This window comes from Seriola aureovittata, chromosome 19 (assembly GCF_021018895.1).
Source record: "Seriola aureovittata isolate HTS-2021-v1 ecotype China chromosome 19, ASM2101889v1, whole genome shotgun sequence".
In the NCBI taxonomy this organism is placed as follows: Eukaryota; Metazoa; Chordata; class Actinopteri; order Carangiformes; family Carangidae; genus Seriola; species Seriola aureovittata.
Window position 1 is genome coordinate 19,476,899 of NC_079382.1, and position 23,433 is coordinate 19,500,331.

General features: G+C 41.7%; 1 protein-coding gene across 4 annotated transcripts in view; it reads right to left on the bottom strand.

Moving 5' to 3' along the window:
• Positions 1 to 2,580: 2,580 nt before the first annotated feature.
• Positions 2,581 to 23,433, bottom strand: part of cnih3 (cornichon family AMPA receptor auxiliary protein 3) — a 62,133-nt gene continuing 41,280 nt past the window's right edge. The window contains exons 4-8 of one of the 4 annotated variants that reach the window (XR_008830399.1): positions 16,280 to 16,392; positions 11,836 to 11,982; positions 11,057 to 11,112; positions 9,357 to 9,400; positions 2,581 to 4,306 (exon numbers count right to left, since the gene is read on the bottom strand). Coding sequence is in view for 3 of the 4 variants with exons in the window: in XM_056404512.1 (XP_056260487.1) it covers positions 11,085 to 11,112; positions 11,836 to 11,982; positions 16,280 to 16,392 (288 nt within the window). In the remaining variant the exon portion in view is untranslated. The remainder of the gene's footprint in view (positions 4,307 to 9,356; positions 9,401 to 11,056; positions 11,113 to 11,835; positions 11,983 to 16,279; positions 16,393 to 23,433) is intronic. The other 3 variants (XM_056404512.1, XM_056404513.1, XM_056404511.1) reach the window with 3 other exon arrangements.

Here is a 23,433-nt window from a genome sequence, read left to right on the forward strand (position 1 = left end):
TCTACTATCATAAAATCTGCAGCACTCTGTTTAAAATTGGTCAAATCGGTCGTTGGACCTCTGAACCGTGGGTGCAGGAGGTGCTGTTTGATGTGCACAGGTGTCCAGTGCACACACAGGTGAAAGCAAAGGGTGCTTTGAGTAATGCAGTTTGACAGGATGGCCATCTGAAGCACACAGGACACTGACAGGCTGCCCATCCAGCTCTGCAGGGCGGCTCAATTGCACGTCAAGTCCCATAATGCTTAGCTGCATCTCTCTCCCTGTCTGTGTCTGAGGATAAAAGGATGACAGGGGAGGACAGTGAAAGAGGCTGAAGAATGTGCAGTGAAAGCAAAATATATCAAAAATAAATAAAAAAAAACTAATAAAAATCCAGTGGAAGACAGAAGTTTTAGCGATAAGGTGAAAAACAAGACTGCAGCTCCCCGGGGAGCGTTCAGATGGCTTTAGACTTGAGAGGTGTTTTGGGGACAAAGTGGCTGAGTCAGTGAACAAGACTCAAAAAATAAACAAGAAAAAGTTGACTCAGTGGTTCCTAAAGACAAAGTCATAAAGATAAACACTGGTCCTAATGTTGGAGAAATTTCTGACTGAGCAGAGCGTAATACCATCACCAACCCTGTGTCTTAAAATGAGTTTAACGATGTTGCGACCTTATGTCAAAGTTCAACAGGTGGAGCTGAAGGGATACTGATATCTGCTTCTGCTAATGCAATGACTATAGGTAAGTACCTCACACAACCCCACATCAAGGAAACCCGAACTATCACTTTAATATCGATCTGAAGATGGCTAACATTAGCTAACGTGCAGCTAAACCATCATTGCTCAAGAATTCAAAGTTTCAATTCAGTGAAGTTTGGTTTCAAAAGTTACATAGTCTCGCTTTAGAGTTTAATGGTGACCTACGGCTCTTTACTCTTTTCCTGCTAAATCCTAGTCTTAAATTCAAATTACCATGGTGGATTTCAACTGTTTTCTGTTGACGACTGTGAGTTTTCATCCCAGCAACAGTTCACTCATTGATTAGTTCACCTGAAGCCGGAGAGAAAGGTTTGAGAAAGTTTGGCTTGAACGAAAACCTGCAGAATCTCAGTCCCTGGCGTCATATGGAAGAAAACCACTGACCTAGACAAGCTGTAGCTCTCCTGTGTCCCATGTCAGTCCATTCGACAAAAGTCGACTCACTGTCCTATATTCACAGTTCGGAAAACTGTGTGTTTGAACCTGGCATGAGTCACAGAACCTATTTCTGCTGGGCCTCCACATAGAGGAAGCGGCAATATGCATCATTGAGCTTCAGTCCCATACAGAGCGAGATTAAAATTGGCTCCCTCGCTGTGAAAAATTGAAGAAACTGAATTTTACAGACAAACCTCAGGTTCTAGACGGATGAGCACAGTGTGCCAGAGCCGCGGGACAAGAGCTCAGTGTCATTTCACAGCTTTAAGAGGAGCGCTAGATGCTGGCGAGGATTTGGGGAAGAGAACGGAAACAGAGGGAGGTGAGCGGAGGAGGAGTGGGAGTTTGGGGGGGAGGGGGCCTTATCCTTATCCTAACACATCACTGCCAGCCTGCACACACACACACACACACACACACACACACACACACACACACACACACACACACACACACAAACAAACACACATGCACGCTCACAATGAAGAGCCAAAAGGTCATCAGTGTGTGCATGGTTTAATTATGATGAAATATATGGCAGTGATGTGGAGAGCACCCAGGTGCATACTGGGAAGAAGGGCTGTCAACAATCTGTCACCGCCTGTCTGCCACAGCTCAGACACACTCACTGACCTCCACACACACACACACACACACACACACACACACACACACACACACACACACACACACACACACAGACACACTATCTCTCTATGTCACAGTCACATTGAAACTATTCTTTCACAGTCGGTGGTCAATAAATGTGTGAGGCCTCACTGTAAAAACATTGGTTTGTTATTTTAAGAATTATTTCGTCGGCCTCTCATGGTTTAAATAATAACAATCTTCCTGTTTTTGATGTTTCTGTTCAGCTTCAAACATTTTCTGTCGCCCACTATTAACTAAAATAGTTCCCACTTTACCACAACAAACAAGTCTCTCCACACAGACACCATTCCCTCTCAATGGGCCTTGTTGTGGTAGTTGTTCACCTGAGTGCGATTCCCATGTTCACACCTCCCAAATGAATCGCACCACAGGGGGAAAACAAATAAAAGCAGATTAAAAGCATCTGTGAAAACACCCTGACAGTCAAGGAGTACACACATAAACAGCACCAGGATTTGTGCTTGTGCACCCACCTGCATAGACCAGATCAAGATCAAGGTGCCGGGTATAGAAACAGATCCTGGTCAATAACCTCACAACTGTGTGTGTGGATGATAAGTTAATGTTCATGTAGCATTAAAGCATTAAAAGTCAGATTTATCCCCCACCTCCTCTCCTCTTTTTCCCTCCTGGTGATTCTTCACCACTTGCGCCTTCAATTTTATTTGAACATAAAATATGAAAAACTATGAGGAGTGTAAACACAAACATCCAGTCTTTGATTTTAAAATACTTTTTATTTCATAAACAATATCTAAATTTAACTCGGTTGGTCACATACACAGTAAGGATAGAAAATGCTTGACTTATAATAAGAGAAAACAACAAGAACTGGGCATTCCCTATCTGCTCCTTGAGTTTCAGCTTATACAAAGTGAGCTCATCCCGTGAGGACGATGGTGTCGATCTAAAGAGTGGCCTGGTGGTTAGAAAACTGTGCTACACACGGAAGATGCAGGTTTTCGAGCACCTGCACTGCTGAAGTGTCTGTGAGCAAGATGCCGAATTCCTCGCAGCTGCAGGGTCGCATGTCACTGACCTCACGTCTTAATATTCTCAGACAGCTCAGACAGTTTCTCAAATATTATTTGCATCATCTGCTACAGTTGCTTTTGTTCAACTCATGGAGAAAGACAGATTAAACGCTAGGCACCTCTCCCATCTTCTGCTTATGTCTTACCATGGCGGGAAAATAATACTTTTCTTTACAATAGAGCAATGGAAGCAAGCCATCAGTATCTCACAAATAGACATAAATAAATCAATTTAAATACTGAAAAGACAACATTTTGGTCCATGGTGTAAATAGAGCTAGAAAAGATTCACATTGTCTCCCCATCCTCAAACAGGGCTGGATAGTTCTTTATGTTGGAAGACCTCCACCTGTGTGGCTAGACTATCATAAATAATTTCTAATATATAGCCAAATATTGCGAATATTGTGCAAGATCAAAGACACTATTTGTGCAAAGAATGTGTGCTCCTCTACTATAAAAGCTTCGACAGGTTTCAGTGTGTTTTTATTTTTCTGACTTCAGTTTGAGTTTTAGAAAAGTTTCCCACAATAGAACAACACTAGGACAACACTAAGGAGGCATTTGCTGTATAGAATAGAATACCTTTTGCTGTAGATCAATTAGAAATGCCTTTTGTTAAAGAATACACCAAAAATGCACACGTCACAAAAGCCATTCACGTTATGTTAGAAAGAAAAATCCACAGGCCATGGACTGTATGTGCCGTCTGTGGGAAAATAAAGAGAATCCTCCTCCCTGGTGCTTCCTCTTCCTCCGGAGCTCCTTTCTCTTTTCTGTACAGTGTGATCCGTCCGTCCACTCGTCCGTCCACCCCTCGTCTCCGACTCACCGCTGAAGCTACGGTTGGTGAGACCGGACTGACCGAGGGCCGGTGAGTGGTGCTGGGCTGGACGGTGCTTCACCATGCTGTGCCTGAGACAAACTGTGTAAACGCTACTGTGCTCTTCGCTCCTCTGGGTACCACCCCCCACCCCCGGTGCTGCTACTGTACAGTGAGCACAGTATCACTCCAGAGGATGTGTGTCTGTGTGTGTGTGTGTGTGTGTGTGTGTGTGTGTGTGTGTGGTACAAACGTTGGCCAGGCAGTGATTTAATTTGGGTCTCGCTGTGACCAATCAAACTGTAAACAGCAGATTTAGTCTTCAGTTTTTTATATACAGTTGAGCATAAAACATGTCCTTTTTTCCTCTTTGGGGGGCAAAGCAGAGAAGAAGCTTCAGCCCCGACATGTTCATCGTTTGGCTTCACAGCAAAAACAAGTTTGTTTTTTTTTCTTATCTTCTTTACTTTAAATTTCCTGTGGGTTCAATTCTAGACTGACACAACGGCAGTCTGTGTATCCAGAGGCTTTTCTATTTCTCTGCAGTTGCTGATAAATCAGTTGTTATGAGGTAACCAAGGAGTAGATCATACTGAAACACAAGAAGAAGAAGAAGGAGAAGAAACAGGAAATAGGAAATGAGTCGAGGCAGGAGGTGACAAGGTAAAATTACATATCAATTCAAGTCATCTGAGATAAAACATTCAAGCACTGCATGTGTGTTTGTGTGTGTGTGTGTTCAACATTTCATTACTTTTCTTGGTGATTCATCTCAATACTGCTGTCTCAGCTGCTTGCACATTTAATGGGGAGTCTGTTTGTTTTTGTACTTGAAAGACGGGAACTCAGAAGTGGACTTATTCATCTTGGTTTCTGACAGGAGTCTTTTATATGTGATGTCCCTTTGAAACTTCTCTGTCATAATCTGCATAATTCAGACCGATGCAGTGTTCACACGCACTATTTGCTTTCTAAAGACTGAATTGTGTTCTGCCATTCAGATGCTGAGGTGCTGTACCTACAATATGTTGCTGTGTCAGGGGTTCCGCTAGGCACCTTAATGGGCCCACATAGAATTGGTAGTATTATAGCGACAATAATAATAATAGAAAATGTAACTTTTCAAAGAAGAAATAACATCAGCCAACCCTGGCAAATGTATGGTGCACCCAAGAGGAGAAGGGGCCTGCAATGGCCCCTCATATTGGCACATTTTGAAACTTAAACTACACATTGCACTGCTGCTGCCCCAAACTCACCTAAGTGGTGACCCTGATGAGGTGTGCTGTGGCTAGGTCTACCGATTGCCTGGATAAAAGGCGTTTAGGAGACATCTGCATATTGTAATGTCTACCGATAGTCTGCATGTGAGGCATTTAGGGGACATCTGTAAATTGTAGCGTCGGCCAATAGTCTGCATGTGGGGGCTGCTTTGCCTTGGGCCTCCCAGAGTCACTGTGTGCAATAAAACGCACCCTTTCTGAATTCAATATGCTCAGAGGTTACGCTGTTACAGCCTTACTTGCTCTGGTACGGCCACATTCGTTGGCTAATGTTAGCTAAAGTTAGCAAACTTTGGATAGATATTGCTGTGAAACTGACATTACTGTGTTGTAAATTTCATCATCAGGCCACGTTCAAGTTCACACAAAACATCTGTGTGCAGCTGTTTGCACTGACTGCTCAATCATATATGCAGATAGCCAGAGTAGAGCAAACAGCACCATGCACCCATCTGCTGCCCATGTTGGTTTTGGGCGATGGCAGCTTTCAGACTGATGTAAGCATTGTGTGAAAAACAACGAGACCACTGTTTCTGCACGTGCAATAAAACATCATGCACTATTTTAAACTTTTAAACCTCTAGCTCTACTACTCAACTCTCTCTTTCTGGGGCCTTTTTCACCAAATTTGCACCATACAAACTATGGTGCAAATTTGAACCTGAAATGTATCTGCAATTAGCAATCTGAGGGTGACCAATGTTTTCAGTTGCTTTTATGTATGAAACTGGCCCTAGGATTGTATTTTGGCGCATAAAGCAAAACACTCCCTTGTGTTTTTTTATCCAGAGCTATTTTGGCTCTAAGGGCATAGTTACTCTGCTTGGTATTTACCATTACCCCGTAATTGTAACTTGTGGCCAAAGTGGCAACACTTTAGTAAAAGTTACATGGTCTTGGATTAAGTCTAACATTACAAAATCCTACAGCAAAGGATTTGGGGACCATGACCTAAAAATGTAAAAACAACAATCCTTCCTGGCATGTTTGTGCTGTTCTTTTTTTATTTCCTAAAAGACTGTGGAAGCTGCCGCCGTGGAAAGCTGAATGCAAAATGAAAAAGCAAAGGCTGATGAGCATCATGTAATGCAATGAGCATGTATAAAAGAAGCTGTAAAACACATATTGCTGCAAAGCGGAAAGGTGATTTCACCAGAAAAATGTTTCTTCGACATGTAAGCCTTTGACACTGATGAGCCTCAGTCCCGGTGTGGTCAAAATACTGAATGATTATTTGACCAAAGACAAAGTTATCTGTGACATTTACCTGAAAATAGAAGAAACAAACAACAGCAAAAATCACAGTTTGGGAAATCAACCCTTGTTTCACTGAGCTGTGACTTGACAAGATCAGATTGACATCTCACTGTCAGTAACTAATAATCCCAAACTTTCGTATTCATCCCTGAGGCGTCCGTGAGCTGAGGCGACACAGATCAAGAGTGAATGGCTGGTTTCTCCTCAGGGACTCGACCTCCTCCCGTTTTAATCTCTGAGAACCAGACTGTTCAGTCAGTGTCCGTACTGGTGGAATCGCAGCCTACATTCAGATGAAGCTGATATCCACTGACTAGTATCTTCATGCCGCTGGAAAAAATACATTTTAAAGGGAAGCCACTGTAGCTTCACACCAAGGAAGCCATAAAGACCAACCACACAACTTTAGCAAAGTTTTTCGAGTGTTGCTTAATGATACAAATGTGTGGTTTCTTTGTCAGACTATTTAGCCAGCAGCTGTGGAGGGTGGATTTCTGGTTGAAAAACAATCGCACAAAACGACTGAGAATAGAAAACTGGTGGGAGGCTATTAGAAAAAGAGGAAGGAGTCAGAACCTGTGGACAGGAGAGAGCTGCACACCTAGTGATAATATAAGTGGAGTTTTGTGTGGTGGAGGACCTGGACCACTCCTCCCCGTGTCCAGTGGGAGGTGGTTATTAAACACCTTGGAGAACAGTGGGCTTCGCAGACGCAGTGGGGGAATCAAGCACACACCTCCTCTCTCTCTGCTCAGCTCAACTGTGTTTGTGGTTGTATTGCTTGTGCTTATACACATTTAATATCAGCAGGTTACAGCCTGCACAGACGCCTGGTGTTTGTCGTTGCTGTGGTTTCAAGTTTCAAGCTTTAACAGGTAACAGTTTACTTTTAAATGTTTCATTAATGCTACCAGTTGTTAATATATGTCGTATTTCCTAATGCTGCTCTGCATGCCAGATAGTGGATGTTATGATTACAGTACTGCATCAGTGTTTCATTGTTTTTTTAAGCCTCTTACTGTGTGGGCGGGGCTTGAGGCATGTCTGAGGGCGGTGACTGCTTTGTTGTGACATCACAAAGTTACAGAAGTCCTGAAGGCTGGTTTTAAGGCTCAGTGTCTGAATACAGGCTGTGTGCATTTCTCTGTGGACTGAGCGCTTTGATACTTTCACAGTATTAATATAGAACCTAGACCTGCTTTATGATCAAAAAGAGACATGGAAAACTCACTTTATAGAATATGGGATCTTTGATAATGTCACTTTTCAGCAGCTACTGTCACTGTAACGCATCTCAAATCAAATGTATTGGCAAATACATGCACTTCTCTATGCTAGACAGTAATCCCTGCGTGTTTCCTTGACCACAGATATTGGTTCACAACACAACAGCTGTCAGTGAATCAGTGAAAAACACAATATTCATCACCCCAGTACACAATGATGATGTTCCAATTAGAGACATTTTCGTTATATTTCTGTTTATATTCCATATAATAAGGATTTATATTATAATTTGTCATTGCCCTGCCTGTTGAAGATCAATCTCTCTCCTTAAGTGACAGATCATTTCATGTTCAGCTTCCAACATCTGTCTAGTTAATGAGCCGAGGTTCACCTTGTGTGTATGTGTGTGTCTGAGTGTGTGTGTTGTATATATGCGTGAAAGCAAATAGAACGGCCAGATTCTCATGCCGGGAAGGTGGGGAAAAAAAAACAAGTGCGATAAGAAAAAGGTTTGACCTGTAAATGCAATACAGCAAAGATACAGTAGCAGATAGCACACAGGCAGCAGCATCCAACAACATGCTGAGGACGAGAGGGTGAAACCAAGCTGGGGAACAGTAATCATCCTGTAGTATAGGAAGAAAGTATTAGATACTGGAGAGTATCACATTGCACACAGCATCCCTGTGACAGAAACCACAGATTCAGGAGGAGAGAGGGAAGAGAGAGGTTGGAGGGTAATGGTGAAAGGTCACATTCTGAGGCAGGGTGTCAGGCAGGACATCCAGTGTGAGAAGAGCTACCACTGAGGAGTGTGTCATATATATGTTGTGTTAACACTGTGCTTAACTATAATACATTTTTACTGGTTTCTAATTCTTGATTTATTTATTGAAGCATTAAACTGATGTTCCTCTATAAACAAAATATGAAATATATACAATATATCAATTCCCGTTGACTTTCTCTCCTCCTGCTGTGCCCAGATGGACAAAATCAAGAGTTATAGAGTCGTTTCAGTGGATCATCTGCACTGGATAAGCTCCGACGAGCAACCAAAAAGGATTTTAAATCGCCCGTCACTCAGGTGTGGAGCTAAGTGCTCAGGTGCAGAGTGTGTGTTTTCATCTGTGTGTCTGTGAGGGCATGCACAATTTCATTATGTGATTTTGTGCCTGTGTGTGTGTGTGTGTGTGTGTATGCATGGGAGATTTACTGTGAGGGCGTGAAGGAGCTTTAGGTCACAGATGCAGGCGAGTGGAGCTGGAGTGTGTTTGGTTTTCGGGGAGCGGTGGTAGATAAGGGTCGGTGGCACGAGGCAAGAAAAACAGAAACAAGCCGCATGGAGCAGGTTTCACGGCACTTCACTTCCAATTCAACCAGTCCTTTATATATTCATGAAAACACCTTCTTATATTTACCAATCACTATATTTTTTTGTGCAATGAGAGTTCACTTCTTAAATTAATTATTGGTTTTACATGTACTCTTCCCTGCAACAGCGTTTTGGGTGAATGACGAAAATGACTTCAAATTCCAGTTTTGACAAGATAATATGTCAGTTTTCTACAAGCAGGACCTGGACACTCATTGATCCATATACAATGATCTTATAGAGTAACCTGTAACTGTCTGACCAGTGAAGGACAAACTCCCAGTGATCATGAAATCTCACAGAAACAGGGAGGGACATTCATAAGCTGAAAAACAGATGATGGTCAACTAATGCTGACCTGTACTTTTATCATCTGTAGTCACACCATTGTTCTAATGCTGTTATAGTTTAGAATACGTCCACATTGTGAAACTAAACCTCTCTTGAACGTGATGGAACTGAAAGTGAACGGGCCGTCACCCTGCTCTGTAGAGAGGTACCTCACTTCTGCTGCCGCTGCCGCTGCTGCTGCTGTCAGTGGTCTCTAAAACATCAGATCAATCCAACATGAGCTAGAGCAGGACAGGATGGAGTGAGATGGAGAAGCAAGATGTTTTCAATTCAAGATGGAGCTATGTGCACCAAAGTGTCCACGACAGAACCAAAACACAGTAACCAAGACACACTCTACTCGCTCAAGAAATAAAATGTACCAACACACTATTATAGATACCAATCATTTTTCATGTTTTAGCCCATTAGCTACCGATCACATATACTTTACATTACTGTCAACATTTACATTTTGTTAAGTACATGTATGTAATGTGTTGGATTAATTATTTGCTGATAATGAAAAGTTTACACATGTTGTAGTTTATGGGCTAAAACATGTAAAACCACCAGTATGGTCCTTTTTTAAAGTCGCCTCTAAAGTTTCTTGTTTGTTGAAACCTACAACAGGTGACGCTGCTTTATCTGCTGACTGATGCACTGGCATGAAAATGCATGAGAAGTGAAGCCTAAATCAATAGACATAAATCAATTACACTTTTTTTCTTTTTCCTCTAATCATGCCAGGAGGGAGCATACTACTGTCTTAATGTTTATATATATATATATATATATATATAATATATATATATATATATATACACACTGTAGGTCACATGCAATAGCCATTTAAAAGATAGTTTAAAGGATATTATTGCTGTCAGAGGAAGAGCTTTTTTGCTTCAGACAGGAATTGATTTACAATTGATTTAACAATTTAACTGCAAAAGATGCTGAACATAAACCACAATATAAATACAATTAATTATTACTATTACCTACTGCTGTGCGTGTATGCAGGGGTCATGCATGGAAAATGTAAATACATCTTTATCTTTATCATAATCCATGATAATATCAGTATCATAATGTCTGTAGAAGAACAAGGAAGGAAATGAGATATCTTGAAAAATGTCTTGAACAATACAAGTATGAACAAACAGCAGCACCTCATCCCCCTGGTATAAATTGATTTTTGTATATATTGTCATTAACTCTATAGAGGTTAACAAATACAAATGCACCAGGAAATGTATTGTGTTATAGAAAAGAGACCAACGCTCACTATCAGTGCCCATGATGTTGCTTTTCTACCTGTGTGGTAGTACTGTGATAAACATATTAACAGCATACTGTTATCAGCGTATACCTGCTGCCTGAAAAGACATATTATCAACAGCACATCATTCGCCTGCAAGGATGGGACCTATCAGCATGTGTTAAATGTTTAATCACAGCATTATCACACACATACAAGAACAACTCCATGTTAAAGTTGCAATCCTTTTTTTTGGGGGGGGGGCTCTGGAATAATTTATCTTCAAAAAATCATCTTTTCTCTGCACTAATTCTGCCACGTCCGGCTGCTAAAAAAGGAGCCAAATCATCAAAGCACAATCTGTAACTGATACGGCTCCGCGAAAAAAACCGAGATCAAACTGAGATTAAAGCTTAAAAGCCATATAGACACAACAGTCATGCATGGCGCATTAGTAATTGAGGGCAAGCTCGGCCCCATCCAGTGAATTTGTGAACCACTGTGGTGGCCATATGGAAGCTCGTCAGGGTCAAATTCTCTTCAGAGCAACGCTAGTCTGTCTCAACTCACTGTCCTAGAATAAAAGGTCAAAAAATGTAAGGATTGTACCTTTAAGTGTTTCCATTGATAAGACCTATTAGAGGGATATTTCCAGGTTCCACACACTGCAGCACCCACATGACACATGGAACAAGAATCCGGAGTGGTTAATAAAATACAGCATCGTTAGACATGGACAGGAACATTGAGTGCATTTTTCATCATCATCATTCAACAGCAGAATATTTAGCAAAAACACATTAAAATCAATGAGCAATTTCATTTAAGATCATTTAAAATACTAAAATAATCTCCTATAGATGAATAAAAACACTGAATAATGAACATTTCGAACAATGTGTAGCAGTTTTCTATCTCAACGTTGTGATAGTGCTTGTCAGTGAAGTAAAGAATCAAATTCTCTTTAACATCACATGCATTAGCAGTCGTGGCCCTACAAGTAATAATCATTAGCCTAATGAACCGAAGGTGCGTGAAAGAACTTGCATGTGATTGCTAGAGAAATGGTTACTTTATTCAGTGATTTGCACTCTTATCGCTTTATCAGAACTGGGCAATAAAACCCAGTTAGATGACCATGTGATAGAAATAGAGTTTGAATCAAACGTGAAACTTTTAAACTGATGTCAGAGCTGATTTTCATAATTGATAGATAGATAGATTTTCACCGTTTTCCATCAAAAGCAAGTGTAAAGCTTTTTTTTTTTTTCAAGTAGCTTTAGTTCAGTTTCATATTTTTTTTAATTCTAGCTGTTGTAATCAGATTAATGTAATCTCTTTACATGTAATCCAATTATCTCCCACCGCACCAGCTGCCATGCGCTCACCAGTAGAGATAGTAGAAGAAGGAGAGGACGAAGAAGGACAGCTTGCACCAGGCCTCCTTCAGGCAGAACTTGAGCGTGTCGCCGTTCATCACGGACGCCGGGTCGTAGAGCAGCTCCTTAGTGTCCGTTGGGGAATGGAAGTACCTACCACAGAGGGCAAAGACCACACCACGGGTAGTTGACCCGTTCCAGACCCCCGGGGGGGGGGGGGGGTAGATGATGGGAGGAAATGGGGGGAAGAAGATAGTATGGACAAAGATGGCATGATGAGTCAGGGGGAACACCATCATGCAGCAGATGTGGGTGAAATAGTGTTTGAATATGTATGTGGTAAATGACTGTTTGCTAAATCTCCATATCAGCCTGTCTAGCTTTGATGAAGTGGTGTTTATGGAGATATAATAAGAGTTGTTTGTAGAATGGATGTTTCGTTTTTTGGGGCTCAAAACCAAAAACACGTTAGCAAAGGAGTGGGAATTGTTTTTATCTGCTTGAATGTTAGCTTAAAAAGGTTAGCATGCAAATTAGCTTGATACTAACAGCAGTAACTTCGCCACGCTAAAATAGAAAGCTTGACAGGTGCGACGACAGGAAAGGGCAGCAGCAAACAAATCCATTGGAGAAATATCGTAGCAATAGGTGCGACTTATCTTGTGGTGCTAATTTTCCAACAAGATAAACAAAGAATGATTAAATATTTCAGTAGATATTCAAACATATTTTCACCCAGGTCTGTTATGTGGTTCTGAAGGTATCAGAGGTGGGGTTTATTCTAAGTTTTCTAAATCCAGTCAGCTCAGCAAGTGAATTACTACTCCAACCTCGGGGTGTAAAAAAAATGATTCAAACAATCATTTTTAATAAGACTTTATAATGAATTTTCAATGAAGCATTTTCTAACCGTTTCAAATTACAGCCATTTATCAGCCGCTGACTGATTTAAGAGCTGAAGAGAAAATCCACCCTATAAGAGAGTCTGCATGTAATATTACTGTAAACACAAACAGCTCTCTCCCTTAATGCCGTGTCAAATGAAGATGTGCGATGTCACCGAGACACAGAATCTGCTGGTGATTAATAACCAGAGCCGGGTCGGGGGAATCTTTTCCAGGAGCTTTTTTCTGTTACAGTGAGACCGATTTGAGTCGGGCTGTTATGAAAGAGAGCCGCTCTGAGGAGACGAGAAGCCGTCTGCTGCTTTGAGAGGAAGCTGTTTATATACTTATACAGAATGTCCTCATTGCTTGTTCTATAGGGTGATATTTGCCTTTAATGGACCCCAGAGTTGATACGAATGAAGAGGATTCTGCAACGATGGATTAATGTATATTAACGTAACAGACCAGTTGCATTGAGATGGTCAGACAATAACATCCAACCAGGAAGCTGCCATCATAATGCATGTGGCCTGTTCTGTCATAACCCAGGCAAACAGATGGTTTAAATGCATGTCCGTACTGGATGTTAACTCATGTACACTGGTTGATCATGACTGTGAAGCGATTGTACACTTGGTTGTCATAAATTCATTCCAATGAACAATCACTTCTTCACGTTTCTGTTGGTCAATACATGACTCATGCATGTGTGAAGTCAATAATGCACTGGAAAATGCATCTTGATGTATTCTGAGTGTGATCGAGGGGGTGTAGTAATGAGTCGCTGAGTATCATTCCCATGTATTTCTACATTTACATGCACAAATGACTGATGATGAGGTAAACAAGGTTAGCTAATAACCTGCTACATACAGTTAGCTAATAAAATGTCATTAGTAATAAAAAAAAATAAACAAAGTTAGCTAATCATTAACAACCTGCTACATAAAGTTAGCTGATGAAGTGTCATTAACAATTATAAAAAACAAACATTTTGAGCCTGAGCACAGGTAACAGGTGAGACAAGAGGAAAACTGTCATTTGACACACACTTGTTGCTTGTGTCGGAGCATGAACAAATCTTCCAGAGAATGTTAAAGAAAACACACTTACACACACACACACACTTTGAAAAGGATTCAGCTGGCAACCAAAGCCATCTAAGAAACTGCAGTACTACACAGCCAGCCTCTCTGGAAATATCCCATCACACCCCCACAGTCACATATTGTGAGAGATTTTAGTCTGGCAAAACTTATTGTAGGTCCTCGGCCCACTCGCAACGGCAGCTGAGACCGTATGCTCGCTCGCTCGCTCGCTCGCTCGCTCCGTAGACAAAGGAGAGCCGGTGAACTCAGTTTCCCCGGGATCCTTCATGTTTTCACACCTGCACATGGACGTAGTTCTCATCTACCATCGGGCGAGTGTGGCCCGCGACCTATGACATCACCCCATCAATGAAACCGGCGCACACAGACGAATCAGACTCTCTGTGTTGCTTCATTATTGTTCACATTAGTAATTAAACTAACTAAACTCATTTATTTATAAACTCAGGATTAACCACAAATAAGACTACACCAGTTAATCTGCTGTCAGTTTCCCCTGTTAAAGGGTGGTGCCCCAAGGAACGTTAATATTAATTACAGGTATTTTATATCAATTTTGATAATTACTGATAGCACACAATTTGATCTAACTAACCTGTTGGACCTACATTTTTTTTTCAGTTACATCACTGCCAAATTTATGCAATTAAGCCTCTAATTAAACCTCTTTTAATAAAAGTATTGACCATTTCTCTTCATGTCTGACAGTCAAAGGAGACATCAGTGTTGGCCTGTACGCCGCAGTGACAGCTCATGCTCGTGTTTATACCAGGTGTTTATGTCTCTGCGTGTTTCCCTATACGTCTGCCACAGACATTAGTTACCTGTTGTCTGTACCTGCCTGTTTGTCCGTCTGAGTCTGACCAGTCTCCTTGTCTGTGAAGCTCCCTCAAAAGCATGATGCGTTTGCCAGACACAGTGTTCGGAGTTCTGTTTAAAGACCAGATGATCCTTTTCCTCCTGCTCTCAGAGCTCAGGTCCGAATACTTCCTGAAGCAGCTGTAGCTCGGTCCTTTCGAGTAGTTTAAGACAAAATGGTTTTCCTGGCTACAAGTTTGTATTGACAAACGGCTCAAAATCAATAGCACGAGCGCGAAGTTGTTAATCTTGCCTCTTAAAACAGTCACCCAGCAACATCTGTAAACTCAGAGCGACAGATCATTACACATGAGCGAGAAGCTCTGCAAGCATTCACACACATACACACCGAGTCATATGTTTCTGTGACTGTACTATATATCCATGAACCCTGTGTTCATTTAGCTCGCCCATCAGTGACTCCCTGCCTCCCTCTCTCACTATCCTCCAAATCACCTTTTCTCCATATCAGATCTCTCTCACTTGCTTTCTCTCCCGCCACACCTTCCCACTTCCTGCTTCTCCTTCCTCCATCGTCCAACGCTCCTCCATCTCCATCTCACCCCTCTCTTCCTTTCTTCCTCCTTTCCCTTGTCATCTCTCAGCTACGCAGGAAGCAGCATCTGTAGCTGGTGGGCATCTGGCAAAGTCTCCAATTAATGAGAGAGCAAGATGGAGGTTTTCTCTCTCTCTCTCTCTCTCTCTCTCTTTGGCTGTCCTCTCCTCTACACTCAGTCTGTAACTTCAACCAGCTGAGCACACGAGCTTAAACCAAATCAGGCTGCCAGCAGTCTAAATCCAACAGTAACAAAGACAGAGACAGAGCAGCAAAAGAAATCTGACACTGTCTTTCAGGGGCTCGGGATGTTTAGATCACCGTATACTTTCTTTTAACCACATTTCCTTCAGATTATTTGGGATGTTTGTTCCGAGAAATGCTGCTGAGCCACAGTATGGGTTTCTTTTTATGTAAATAAAACCCATAAAATCAAATTAATTCTAATCTTAACCCGAACCTTAAAATGGTAGTTTGGGTTATTTCTTGTGGGGTTCCCATCGAATCAGCCCTTTCCTTTGGCACTTCATTTTCTCAACCGCTGAACCACTTTCTTCTGTACGCTCTGGTATCCAAAGGCATTTCTTAGCCTCTGTCATAATCACTCATTTTTATTTTCTTTTATTTGCCATCTCATCCACAAACAGATGATCTGCAGCGTAATACAGTGCAAAGGCATAAGTACGTAGATCAGCTGAGAAGCTGAGTAGTTTCACAGGAAAGTGCTGTTTCGACGGGAAGGTAAAGCCCTGGAACGACGTGTACATTTCAACAGATATTGGATTGTTTCACTGGGCATTTGTGTCTTAAACACTCATCACACACTCAACACACATCACATCCACTGCAGGTAACACACCGACTATGCATGACTACCTCACACGGCCCCACGTCAAATAACCTGAACTATCACTTTAAGACCCAACGCAACAGGATCCTACTTTTTAAGAAGCAGAGACATAAATCTAAAAGTGTACAATCACACACACACACACACACACACACACAAGCGCTACACACAGTACGATGGACTGGATAGTTACCTCCATGTGTTGTAGAAGAGCAGGGGGATGTTGAGGCCCACGGTCAGCCACTCCTGGGCGCACAGGAACATGATACAGAAGAGCCCATGGATGGAGTACTCTGGTAGCACCAACTGACACAAGCAGGAGGAAGAGGAGGATTATTCAGATTTACTAATAGAAAGATGAAGAACTTACAGGTGAACACTCAGGTTTATCTCTTTCTCCACCCCCCCACCACTACCCACCCTGCATTGCTGACGATCAGTGTGACTCAATGCGGATGGATACTCCTTGAATGTCATTTGACTCTAATCTGAGAACTACATAACTGAACCAGAACTATATTTAACTAAAGGGCAGTTGGTTAGCAGATGCCACATTATCATTTTAATGCCCACAGGTGTAAGAAAACACATCAAGCATCATTAGCATTCAAATCCTTAGCCTAGCCTATATTTAGCCACTGAAATCTGCCTGCATGCATTCCAAATGGATAAATGCCCCCCCCAATCTAGATTATGGAGAGCTTAGCTTCGCAGTGGGCAGCACTCACTGATGGCGGGGTTCCACTATTATCATAATAACTGGAGGGCTCGGCCCCTCCGAACACAGGAAGCTAGACGACCTCCTGGCAAACAGCGAGGGTGAGAACATGTGTGAGGATCCTTGCCGCCAATCCCCCCCCCCACCACCACCACCCACCCACCCACCCCTCCCCTTAAGCAACAAGGCTCCCCTTTGTTCCCCAAAGTAAAGAGTTGAGGGAAGTTAAAAGAGGCTTATATTTGTACACTTTTATGATCCATCACAAAATCCACTGGCGCTCAGTTTGGCGAAGCTGCACGAGATGTTGCAGAAGTAGGTTTAGATTTTACAGTAAAGTGAACATCGTCAGGAGCATTTTCTTCTTTCATATAAGTTCTTGTGTTCACTGCCATATTTTGTTTTTTTACAAAGTGTAAAAGACATTGCACTTTCGGGGATTATCCAAAATGATATAGTGATGCGCGGCTGCAGCAGCTCTTGCCATTTGACAGTTGCATGAATTGAGTGATATGTCTGTCTTTGCCTGATATTGAACGGCTGGTATCTTCACGTTGAGTCATGTCCTGATCTATCCAATCATGCTTGTTAATCGGCGATCTGCCATTTTGTGACTTTCACTGTCTCAGCTCTTTACGCAGTGTGTTCAATAACACAGCAGTGAGCAGAAAGTCAATACGGCTGCCATCAATTTCATTCATCAGAACAGGATAACAATTGTTCTCACTGTAAATAAAAGACGAATAAAGACACAAATCACAAATGTATTGATTTAAATTTTAAACACCTCTGTTACAATATTAATCAACGAATCAGATGAGTGGTTTTACAGTCATTGGCAGCTTGAGTGACCCATGTGGTTAACATACAACAGCATGCTGTGGCGTTAACCTGCCATTCCCTGCAATTTGCATGCAAATAGTGTTGCATTGCAATATTGTGATCACGTCGACCTATCACACAGAACCTGCTCAGCACCAAACGACAGACAGTTAGTGACTAGCTGGGGAACATGGTGAAGCCTTGAGAACCATACTCTAATCTTTCCCTGATTTTCTCCAGGAGTGCGTAGAAACTAAAGAACAGCTGAAAGGAGAATTAATATCAGACATAAAATTACTCCAAATGAATGTCTGCATGTGTAATAAAAACGTAATATACTGTATGTTTAGAGCGTCTTCCACTGTCCATAAGAGAAACACTTACTGCAGCGTTAAATACTGAACTAACTTGTTTAACAGGACAATTTAAATGGCCAATCGTTCATTTTGTATTCAGTAAAAAACAAACAAAAAAGAAAGTATGCGGTAATCTAAAAAAAACTTTCTACTTCAAAATGATGAGGTAAGGATGCAGCAACATCTGTTGCCTAGCAACAGATGTAGCTGCATCCTAAGGACTGACAGTGTTGAAAATGATCACTTCAAATTAGAGTAAACACGTGTAGAATCTTTGACTACCACAGGAGTTGGCACGCAACCAGTAAAGCCTGGTTCGCCACCCTGGACGAGTCTTTGGCCAGTTTAATTACACGTCATGCTGATCCCTGTGAACATCTGAAAAACACAAATTATAGACTTATCTATGTCTATTGAAATCTGCAGCAGCTTTTCACCACTATAGTTAATGTTATTCACAAAGAAAGCCACTTCGCTGCTCATGTATATTTAACAGTATACGGGGCGAAGCATTATGGTACCATTCTGGTCCTTGAACATTATTGTATATGCGGCCGTAACAAGGCGGTGTTCAGGATGCATTATTCAGACGGCTACATGCCTCCTAATGACAGAAAAACATCTTTTCACTGAACAGCTCTTCAACTGTGTGAGAGCAGAAAACTGCTGCTAAGACAAAACCTAAATATATCCATTTGCTTTCACACATATAGCAGGGAAGCTGCGTGCACACACACACACACACACACACACACACACACACACACACACACACACACACACACACACCAGTGCAGCTCAGATACAGTGCATGGATGAGAAGACACACAAACTCCCCCCTCCCCACACACAGACAAAAAGCTTGTAAAAAAACAAATAGTCAGACTGAGCTTTACATTCTGCCTTTTCAGTCCTCGTCTCGTTCAAGTCCCTAATGCTTGTTGGCTGACAGCGCTCGGATGAAGGTACAAACATGATCTGTCACTGCAGTATCTACGCAACACTGAGAAGGACATAAAACTTTAAAGACAACAGCATAAAAATCTGATGTGAACAAGATGAAAACGGCTTTGTGTCCCCAAGTTGCCTTGTTAAAGAATGTAAAATAACTACAAAGTTTAGGCATTTAATATGAAAACATGAGAGCTATCGATGCTAGTCTTCTGCAAAGTGCACGGTTTGTGATTGTATGTATCATGTCATGTTTTAAAGGTTCATATTTTCCTCTTCTCTTTTGTTTTGTTTGAAGTGTTGATCCATAAGAAGATATATTTGTGGTTTTAAGATCCAAAAACCATCTCAGTGTAGTTTTACATCTCCTCTCTCTGGCGTCTCTCTGGAGCTCTAGTAACAACAGGTCAGTGAGCCAATCAGAAGAGAGGAGGCTCTGAGCCTCTCTTCTGATTGGCTCACTCGCAAATACGTATAGTAGATTTCCGTTAAAACACTCAGAGAAACCAAATCCTGCGAGGTTGGATGGTGGGTCCAGGTGGGCGGGGCTGAAGGCTGTGACTGCTTTGTTGTGACATCACAAAGTTACAGAAGTCCTGACGGCTGGTTTTAAGGCTCAGTTTCTGAATACAGGCTGTGTGCATTTCTCTGTGGACTGAGGCTTTGATTCTTTCACAGTATGAATGTAGAACCTAGACCTGCTTTATAATCAAACAACACATGGAAATCTGCCTTTATACAATATGGGATGTTTCCATCGTCCAGTAAAAAACTGGTTACTTTAACTCAAACCAGAGTAGCCAATGAAACTTTATATTTTCTTTAAAATTCAAGCGGAAGTTTAAGACATTAGGTGTAAAATAGAAGCTTTTTGAAAACCTCTGTATTTATTTGGCTCAAAGCTGTTTGTTGGTGGGAAGCCAGTGAGGGATCATGCCACTCTTTGCTGGTTCACATGCCCCCGGTCTCCTCTGCAGATTCATGGACACTATCCAAAACCACTGATATCTGCATAATGAGGCGCTCTCATCCCTCCAGGAGTTACCACTGCAACACTCCCAACACTGTAGTTTGTGCTGTGGACAAATCTGTAGCAGACCAGAAGCCCATGGATGTTAAAATAATTACCATAAATCTAGTTTAAGCTCATATTTCTTATATTTGTACAGTCTAGTATTTAAGCAGCATTCATCTTCATCTTTGTGTTGATTTCCTTTATTGGACCTACAAACTGTGTCTCTGAGAAGAAGGCAGGTCTTTAAGTCTCTGTCTCTGTCTCGTCTCTGTTACTGTTCCAATATCCACTGCGTTTCAGAGGAGCATCTTTAAGAAGTCTGTCTGTCTTCAGATAAAATACACACATTTTCTAAATATTCTATATATTAGCAGAAGGAAAACCTGCAGCAGTCCTTCTCCTGTGTCACACCAAGAAAAAGCTACTTTTGCAACATGTATGTGGAGTCACTAACAATTCATAGGATGATTAAATATTAATTCAAAAAAAATTGTCAAATTTAAAATGTAAACACAAGCTGCTCTGGCAAAAATAGAGCAGTGGTACAGAGAAAAAAGCTTTTCTCACATAGCCGCTGGACACAGACGCACTATCCGTGTATTCATCCTCCATGACGGAGATGGAACACAACATGGCTACCTGGATACTGGAGGTAAAGCAGCACCTGGAAGAAAGGATATGCTCCTGTGTTTCCATCAGCTAATTAAAAATGTTGGTCCTGCAGACCGATCATCATTTAAAGACACATGCTGCGTCCATGGACAAGCCACAGTTCTGTAATTGCAGAAGTTTGCACAGACTGGAACTTGCACAAAGACAGTGTAAACCCTTCGGGGGTCGGCTGTGGAGTTACACCAAACTCCATCCTGCTCTTTACAGTTTCAGCAGGAAGCAGAGAGTCCTGTTTGCTCTCTAAATCCAACGGTCTGACCACAAACAAACTGTCATGCTCCGCTGCGCAGTCCGACCCATCTGTATGAACAGCTGTGTTGCACTTCGTTACATAAATCATTGTCTAATTACGCTGAACTGCACAAAAACAGCGTCTGTGTTTATTGTTTACTGTCACAAACACACTGAATGTATTTATCAGTCAAAACCCACCAGGTCCGGGTCCAGACCTGACACTGCAGCCCTCCTGAGCTTTTATTTTTCATTTTACGCCTCATTTTGTTGTGACATACACACACACACACACACAAACACACACACACACACACACTCATACACACTGCATTGTACACATCTGATGACCCTGCTGTGACTCCTTTATATTCAGTGAACATCTTCACTATAAACTAGATATGTTTGTGTGTGTGTGTGTGTGTGTGTGTGTGTGTGTGTGTGTTTGTATGTGTGTGTATCTGTGTGTTTGGGTGTGTCTGTGTGTGTGTGTTGGAGCACATACATTCAATTTCCATGCTAATGGGTAACAAACTATTTTCTTCCTTCAATCACAGACTATCTAGCAGATCCTGTGAAGCCGTGTGTGTGTGTGTGTATGTGTGTGTGTGTGTGTGTGTGTGTGTGCGCTGACAGGAGGACCCATATGGGACTGTGTCTGGCTGGAACTGGAGATCTGTTTCTGAGGCTGCGGTGCCTGGGGGCCGCCCTTACACCCATCTGATCCACTCAGCAGCAACACCGACAAGGATTCATTCATGTGAGGATCTTCAGACACACAGCGACTCTGCACTCTGCAACGCTTTAAATGGCTGCAACCATGTTGTACACCTCACTGATGGAGATCACAACACTCTGTATGATAAACAACCAAGTTTATTTGTTGACTCAGAATGAAGTCTCTCCTTTTTGAAAGTACAAATATACGCTTTGGTTCCAATTTGCCAAAAATGTGAACAAATATAGGCAAATTTTTTTTGAAAAAACAGGTTCCAGTTGAAGCCCACAGTTTTTTTCTGTCATTTCAAAAGTGTTTCACACAGAAACATAACTCACACAGACATGATACACGTATTTTTAGATTCAGTATGACTTACACTTCCTGAGGATATCATTATCTCCAATGTCCATTAGGAATAAACACTCATAAATCCGCTTAGAACGCTGCAAAATCCTGATTTTTTTTTTGCATGAATTATGTATGAATTTGTACACTGTGAGGAAGAGGAGCAGGAGAGTGGCAAAGAAAGAGGGAAGGAGGTGTGGAAAAAGGAGATTTTGACTCTGGTTTCTTTCTGTCAACAGAGAAAAGGTTAAGTCTGACTACATGAAGGAAGAAACAGCCTCTGAAAACGATCTGAACTTTAGGTCGATATTTTCAATATGCTGCTACAGCGTAATGATTAATTTCACCCTGCATCATTTATGAGACATATCTCCAGGCACAAAACAGGAAGATTTCTGACGTTGGAGCAATTGTAGAAAACAGCAGGAAGAAATAAACACTGTCGTACGTCCATTTTACCATTTTACCATTGCTGCCTATGGGACGTCTTCATTCTCATTAGCTGGAAGGTATCAGTGATTGTTTTCTTTTTAAAGGTCCCATATTGTATAAAGGCAGATTTCCATGTGTTGTTTGATTATAAAGCAGGTCTAGGTTCTATATTAATACTGTGAAAGTATCAAAGCGCTCAGTCCACAGAGAAATGCACTCAGCCTGTATTCAGAAGAAATGAGCCGTCAGGACTTCTGTAACTTTGTGATGTCACAACAAAGCAGTCACCGCCCTCAGCCATGCCCCAAGCCCCGCCCACCTGGACCCAACATTCAACCTTGCAAGATCTGGTTTCTCTGAATGTTTTACCTGAAATCTGCTGTATTTTTTCTTAGATCACTCAGAAAACAGTCAACCAATCAGAAGAGAGGCTCAGAGCCTCCTCTCTTCTGATTGGCTCACCGACCCGTTGTTACTAGAGCTCCAGAAAGAAGCCTGAGAGAGGAGATGTAAAACTACACTGAGATGTTTTGTGGTTCTTTAAACGACAGATACATCTTCTTATGGATCAACACTTCAAATAAAACGCAGGGAAAGTGTCAAATATGAACCTTGTGACATACATACAGAAAACAGCATGCACGGTTTAATGATGTGCTTCCTTTGGCTTCTTATCACCTGCAGTGATAGTTCAGCTCATTACAGCAGAAGTCATTGTGACGACCCCCTCCCCTCCTGTTCATAGGCCCAATCCCAATGTCCGCACTCACGGACTCACAGACACGTTCCCACTAAATGCAAAACGCTGTAAAATCATGTGTGCACAAGAGCTCTCATGCAGACATTTTGAGCCCTTTATGCAGAATTTCCATAAGACTTTGCCTAAGGGAATTTCCCACAATTCATAGTGTTGTGATGTTAAATACGGGGGTTACCATGGTTACCAGGGGATGCCCAGAAGTGTTAAAAAAAAAAAGATAGAAGAAGAGCGGTTAACAAAGAAGCATGAAAGAAAGTTTATATGACAAGATTGTGTGAAGTTATTTGTCCTATGATGGCATGATGATGAATTTCAAATGTGCAT